Below are 7121 nucleotides of genomic sequence, written 5' to 3' on the forward strand. Positions count from 1 at the left end.
TAATTTGCGATATTTGTCTTTCTCTTTCTGACTTATTTCATTCGTATAATAGGCTCTAAGTTCATCCACTACATTAGAATGGATTCAAATGTGTTCCTTTCTACAGCTGAGTAATATTCCATTGTGTATGGAATGTACACAACTATGTACCACAATTTCTTTACCCATTCATCTGTTGATAGACATCTAGGTTGCTTCCATGTCCTTGCAATTGTAAATTAGTGCTGCAATGAACATTGGGGCAGATGTGTTTTTTCAATTAAGGTTTCCTGAGGGCATATGCCCAAGCAGCCCAATACCAGAAAAACAAACAACCCAGTCAAAAAGTGGCCAGAAGAACTAAACAAGTGAAAGGTTGTTGCTAAACCATGAAAGACAACAGGATTCTTGGCCCCCGGAGGAGGAGCATTCAATCCGGGGCCAGTGATGAGGTTTGATCGCTCAGAGCTTTTGTGTAATTAAGTTTTGCTAAAGTCTAAAAGAGATAGAGAAAGCTTCTGACATAGACATCAGAAAGGTGCAGAAAGAATGCCCCCCTGCTAGTCTTTAGCCAGATGTTATATAGCTACTAGCAGTCTCTAATCAGAGAAAGGAAATGTCTCAAAACTCAGAGAATGGCACCAGGCCCCTCACCCACAACATGCATTTTGAGATAACATTGGCACCAGTTGAGTCATCCTGGGCCATAAAATGACTGACATGAATCTTGAAGAAAGGCAGTTTTCCAAGCAAATATATAATTTCATTAACATTGATTAGGGGAACAATGTATGAGTAAAACATACTTGTTTGTCAAGTTGGTTCTGAGTCTTAGGTGGAACCGACTTGAAGACAGTGTCTAGGGTAAATACATAGTACATAACATAGCTTAAGACAAACATCTCCATAAGAAAAATGCATTGGTTAGCTCAAGGTTTGAGAAAAGTTAAGTTCAGATGGAATCAGGTGTCGTCATGGCAATACAGAATTTTAAGAGAAACCTCTTTTTAAATTTGTATAGAGAAGGGGAAAAAAATCTTAACACTTGTGGTTTGTTTCCTCCTGCCACTTAAGAGAGAGATAAAAAATGTCTGACATTTGCAGCCTACTTCCTCCGTTTGGAGACCCCTGGCCTTCCTGCCTGTTACCCTCTCACAAGCGTTTCTCCAAAGAAGACATAAAAATGGCTAATAAACACATGAAAAGATGCTCAACATCGTTCTTTATTAGAGAAATGCAAATTAAATCTACAATGAGGTATCATCTCACACCAACAAGATTGGCCATCATCAAAAAGTCTACACACCACAAATGGGCTGGCAATTATTACTCATGTATTCTTTAATCATTGAGGGCAGCACTAAGCTCTGCTGTTCTCTATGGATGTGCTATAGGTTCTCATTAATACTATGACTTGGAAGCTAAATAATTTATAAATTTCAGAATGGTTTATGTTAAGTAAGGCATACAGACTTAAACAAAGTAGACAAAATCTTACATTGTCATGGAACAAGTAAGAAAAAAAAATGATTCTCTACTAATAATGGTGATGAATCAATTTGTTTTGAGATATCCTTGAAAATATAAGAATCGTGGTCTTTTCAAAAGGTGTCTACTTGCAGACGGACTGACCCTGTGAAATGTATGACAAAACCCACTGGAAAAAAAAATAATAATAATAAAAATTTTAAAAAAAAAAAAAGAGAGAGAGAAAGAGAAAGAAAATACTTCTAATCCATGGGTGGACCTAATATATAGAAAGAAAGTAGTGGAAAAATAGATGTTTAAAGGTCATAACATAATATATGTGAAACACTTCTTGAGGTGACTTATGTATATATTCCCCTAATCAAGTGTTAATGAGTAGCAGAACAGAAATTTGAACTCTCTTCCATATGATATTAACTCCCATAACTGAGAGCTATTGTCTTTTTCCACCATGGAGAACTTATGGTTGAAGATAAGATAAATAGAAGCACAAATCTATGAGGGAACTTAGTACAGAAAGTGGATAGTGTACACTAGAAGCATCTTACAAAGGAACAAAAAAAAGTCAAAAGAATGATCACATACACCTATTTGTTTCAATGATATTTCATTCTACTAAACTATAATCTGGTAACATCTAGAATATTTAGGGAAACTACTCTGACTTAACCTTAACACTACACATCTGATTGAAAAGGTCAGTGATAGAGGTCTTGGGGAAAAAAGAGAATCTTAAGGTTCTGTAGTCAGTAGGCAAATACTGGGCATAATGAAAAGTGCATCCCAAGAGTTGGGAGAGCACATGCCAAGGATAAGGGAGAAATCAATGTGATTTTGCAGTACAGGTGTCTTCTCCTGGGAAGAGTAACAGCTCAGCAATGCCATTCTGAGTGTCTAACAAGTGATCCCAGTCAGCAAAAGATTCAGGAGACTGGATTGAGGGAAGGAGAAATGCTAAAATAATCAATTCCTATTTATGAGAGATGCTTGAAAATGGAATGGGTTACCACAGCACTAGGAGTCACACCACTGGAGGTATGGAAGCATCAACTAAACAATCAAACAGTTGGAATAGTGTATCTTTGATTTGTAGCCTCTGTGAGTGAATTCTATCAGGGGACTGTAAGGGTCCCTTCTATTAATGAGTCTCTGTGAAGTCTCTAAATTCTCTGTCTTGTTCAAGCACTATAACTGATTGATTTGTTGTTGACAGTGCTGTTTTGCTCTAGGTCCACAAGCACTCAAAGGCATAGCATTAAAATAATAAGACATTGCACCATGAAATTATGATATCCATTCACCTAGGCAAAAAGATGCTCTCTCCCCAAATGCTTTCACTTCAGTACAGTTCAGTCACTCAGTCATGTCCAACTCATTGCGATCCCATGGACTGCAGCATGCCAGGCTTCCCTGTGCATCACCAACTCCTGCAGCTTACCCAAACTCATGTCCATAGAGTCAGTGAGGCCATCCAACCATCTCATCCTCTGTCATCCCCTTCTCCTCCTTCAACCTTTCCCAGCTTCAGGGTCCTTTCTAGTGAGTCAGTTCTCTGCATCAGGTGGCCAAAGTATTGGAGTTTCAGCTTCAGCATCAGTCCTTTCAATGAAGAGTCAGGACTGATTTCCTTTAGGATGGACTGGTTGTAGCTCCTAGCTGTCCAAGGGACTCTCAAGAGTCTTTTCCAACACCACAGTTCAAAAGCATCAATTCTTTGGCACTCAGCTTTCTTTATAGTCCAACTCTCACATCCATCCATGACTACTGGAAAAACCATAGCTTTGACTAGATGGACATTGGTTGGCAAAGTAATATCTCTGCTTTTTAATATACTGTCTGGGTTGGTCATAACTTTCCTCCCAAGGAGTAGGCGTCTTTTAATTTCATGGCTGCAGTCACCATCTGCAGTGATTTTGGAGCCCCCCCAAACAAAGTCTGTCACTGTTTCCATTGTTTCTCCATCTATTTGCCATTAAGTGATGCAATCAGATCCCATGATCTTAGTTTTCTGAATGTTGAGTTCTAAGCCAGCTTTTTCACTCTCCTCTCTCACTTTGATCAAGAGACTCTTTAGTTCCTTCCTCTCTGTCTGCCATAAGGGTGGTGTCATCTGCATATCTGAGGTTATTGATATTTCTCCCAGCAATCTTGATTCCAGCTTGTGCTTCATCCAGCCCAGCATTTTTCATGATGTACTCTGCATGTAAATTAAATAACCAGAGTGACAACATAGCCTTGATATACTCCTTTCCCGATTTGGAAACAATCTGTTGTTCCATGTCCAGGTCTAACTGTTGCTTCTTGACCTACATACAGATTTCTCGGAGGCAGGTCAGGTGGTCTGGTATTCCCATTCAAGTTGATCTTTATTATTTTGACAAATGTGCAACCAACTGAAATGATTCTTGCAGACTCAGAAATCTGCTTTTATTTACATACAGAAAACTGTGTTATGTTCTAGTATTACAGTACTGTATTATATTACATTACTGTATTATATTACAATCAAGTCCTCTATTGAATCATAACAACTTATCCATGACATAAATTAATATTCCAATTTAAGGATCACAATTATAATTGTGGTAATATTTTCATAATCTACTTGATCAGTCATTTCTATCTGCATGAAGAACTAAGAGGAAAGTCAAATAACAATCAGAAGGTTATTCTGTAAGCAATCAGAAGAAGTGTTTGGTAAGACGGAATGCTGAGTGGCATCTCATGCAATCATGTCAAACACGTGGTCTTCCCTAAGGGACTGGAAGACTCAGGTGCAGTCTCTTTCCCCTGCAGTGCTTGGCTGTGCTGCTAACCTTTGCACGTGTGCCTCTCTTGACTTTGAACCTCCACGACTGACAATCCCAACTATATTTAAGAAACACACATTCATTATTCAAATCCTCATCAGGCTAGAGAAATTTCTGCTCGTCTTGATATCACAATTTTTCTGTAAAGTGCCTTTGCATAAATTGATTCTGGTCCTAGTTATGTCTTATAACTTAGACTTTAAAATACCTAGAAGGAAATTGAATAAAATGGGAAGGACCTCTACAGAGAGTGTATAAACATCCTGTCCAAGCAATTCTTACAGAGTTTTTCCAACAAAAATATTTATATGTGTGTACCAAAGGACTTGTTGTAGAACATTCATAGCAACACTACTTTTATTAGCTCCAAACTGAAAACGATCTACATATATATCAACAGTAAACAAATAAAACATGTCGTATTCATTCAGTGGAAGATTAGACAGCAAGGAGAATGAATGGACTACAGATGATTACATGAAGGAGTCTCACAGTCATAACATAAAGAGAAATTAGTCAATTCTATATTCTCATTTATATAAAGTTTAGAAACTTTATATAAAGTGAACTTGCCTACATTTAGAAATGAGTGAAAGAGAGAATTTGAAAGTAATGGCAGCAAGTTCTATTTCTTTACCTGGTAAAAGTAACAAATGTTCCTTTTGAGATAGTCTATCAAGTTGGACATTTTCTCATGTGAAAAATGCAAATAATAATTATGGGGGACTGTATGATCTTAGAATGAATAGTACATATCATATGCACATGTGTGTAAATCCTCACATCATGAATGTTGTATAAAAACACCAAACACAATATGGAATTAATAGTAGCACAAGATTTATTTGGAAATCTAAGTAATATTCCCTGCTTCTAGGGAGGCACTCAAAGTGATTATGAAAAGAAGAAAGCAGGATACAAGAATCATGAGTACATTGAAAAGAAACATGATTATGAAGGTTATAAAGATAAGTAGCAGAAACTGCAGAAAGTCATAAGCATGTATCTTCCTAAGTTGCATGTAGAGAGAAGGTGAAGATTCTGATTTCTGAGTCAAATCAGAGACCAACACTATCTAGGATGCAGAAAGCAGGAACATGACCCACACATAAGAAGAAGAGAATTAAGGTAAATTCCTTCACACTCCATCAAGTTGATCCTCAGACTTTTAAACAGGGAAATGAATAACATAAATTTGGTGACAGAATGTTGCTTTCAGCAACATTTGGAAGTAAAATTTGTTCTGAAATGCCAAATCAGGTGGTAAGATTGTTGATTTGTGAGACAGTGATTCTTTAGCAAAGTGATCAGCAGCAGGAAGGCTGGCAGCAGCTGGACACACAGCTAGGGCGGCAGCAGGTGGTCCTGCAGCAGGTAGTTTGACAGCAGATAGGGCGGCTGCAAGGCTGGCAGCAACTGGATCCACAGCTCTGGTCTAGGCACCCAGGCAGGCAGCAGCATGTGGGGTGGTAGCAGGTTCTGTGGCAGTACACGGGTGCACAGGAAGCTGGCTGGCAGCAAGGCTGACAGCAGTTAGAACCAGCGCAGGTTTGTCCACAGCTGCTGGATCCACAGCAGGTGGGCTGGCAGCAGGTGGTCACACAAGTAGGTTTGCAGCAGGTGGTTTCAGTGGTTTGACAGCAAGTTTGGGGGCAGGAGGGCTGGCAGCAGCTGGACTCACAGCAGGTGGGCTGGCAGCAGGTGGTCACACAAGTAGGCTTGAGGCAGGTGGTCCTGCAGCAGGTGGTCTGACAGCAGGCAGGGAGGCAGCAAGGCTGGCAGCAGCTGGACCCACCGCAGGTGGGCTGACAGCAGGTGATCACACAGGTGGGTTTGCAGCAGGTGGTCCTACAGCAGGTGTTTTCACTAGTGTGATAGTAAGTTGGGGGGCAGCAAGGCCGGCAGCAGCTGGGCTCACAGCAGATGGGCTGATAGCAGGTGGTCACACAGGTGGGTTTGCAGCAGGTGGTCCTACAGCAGGTGGGCTGGCAGCAGGTGGTCACATAAGTAGGTTGGCAGCAGGTGGTTTGAGAGCAAGTTGCGGGGCAGCTGGACTGGCAGCAGCTGGACCCACAAGAGCTGGACCCACTACAGGTGGGCTGGAAGCATATGGTCCTACAGCAGGTGGTCCTGCAGCAGGTAGGCTGGCAGCAACGGGAGCAGCAGGAGTGGGTCATGGTCTCAGGGTGGTGTGTAGGTTCTTGTTCAGAGGTGAGTGTCTCAGATTCTGATCACTTCTTCAATTCTTGTACTTTTATATACTGGGCTCCCAGGGTGTGAACCAATAAGCAGACTTTTCCTTATTGTTGTTGGCCTTGTTTTCCATAGTCACTGAAGGGATTGTATATGAGGAAGTTGTTTCCTAGATGTTATGAATCTTTTAAAAGTGTTTCTAATTGATAATAATTCATAGAATTTTTCCTCAGATAAAAAGAAGGTGATCCCATCATACGTATTGTTCCTGCTCAGTCATAATGTGATCATGTGATATCGTTCTAGCTGGCCTGGAAGGGTTATAGCCTTGTCCTTCTCCAGCTTTGGTCCTTTTGCTATATGGAATCTGGGAAGTTCCCCTGGGGTGAGGGGCATAATGGCTGACATCTTCACAATGACAAACTGAATCCATGTCAGAGTTCAAATCTGTTTACCTACAAAAGCCTGACTCTAGACCACTACAGGCATCCCTATGTACCCCCTACACCCACCCCCTGCCATGTATCCCAGTTCTATCACAGTTGGTTAGATGGTGTCTGGCATAATCTCTTTCGCATGGCAAAGCAGAATCAAAACAGGTGAGTAGAAGCAGAAACTGTACACTGGGACTGAGAAAGTTTCAGTACTTTA

The 7121-nt window shown here is 40.6% G+C and overlaps 1 protein-coding gene across 4 annotated transcripts; it reads right to left on the reverse strand.

Moving 5' to 3' along the window:
• Positions 1 to 5584: 5584 nt before the first annotated feature.
• Positions 5585 to 6454, reverse strand: LOC133056082 (keratin-associated protein 9-2-like). 4 transcript variants are annotated; one of them, XM_061141190.1, is made up of 3 exons: positions 6363 to 6454; positions 5955 to 6125; positions 5585 to 5876 (listed from the first exon to the last, which is right to left on the reverse strand). In XM_061141190.1, exons 1-3 carry the CDS (start codon positions 6452 to 6454, stop codon positions 5585 to 5587), a joined length of 555 nt encoding a protein of 184 aa, XP_060997173.1. The 4 variants fall into 4 exon arrangements, with proteins under 4 accessions (XP_060997173.1, XP_060997172.1, XP_060997171.1 ...); XM_061141189.1 differs by having other exon boundaries at positions 5585 to 5712; positions 5779 to 6454; XM_061141188.1 differs by having other exon boundaries at positions 5585 to 5675; positions 5727 to 6454.
• Positions 6455 to 7121: the final 667 nt, after the last annotated feature.

Source organism: Dama dama, chromosome 5 (genome assembly GCF_033118175.1).
Source record: "Dama dama isolate Ldn47 chromosome 5, ASM3311817v1, whole genome shotgun sequence".
Taxonomy (NCBI): domain Eukaryota; kingdom Metazoa; phylum Chordata; class Mammalia; order Artiodactyla; family Cervidae; genus Dama; species Dama dama.

Coding starts and splice junctions, on each gene's coding strand:
- LOC133056082 (XM_061141187.1), bottom strand. CDS start 6,454: ATGACCCACTCCTGCTGCTCCCGTTGCTGCCAGCCTACCTGCTGCAGG.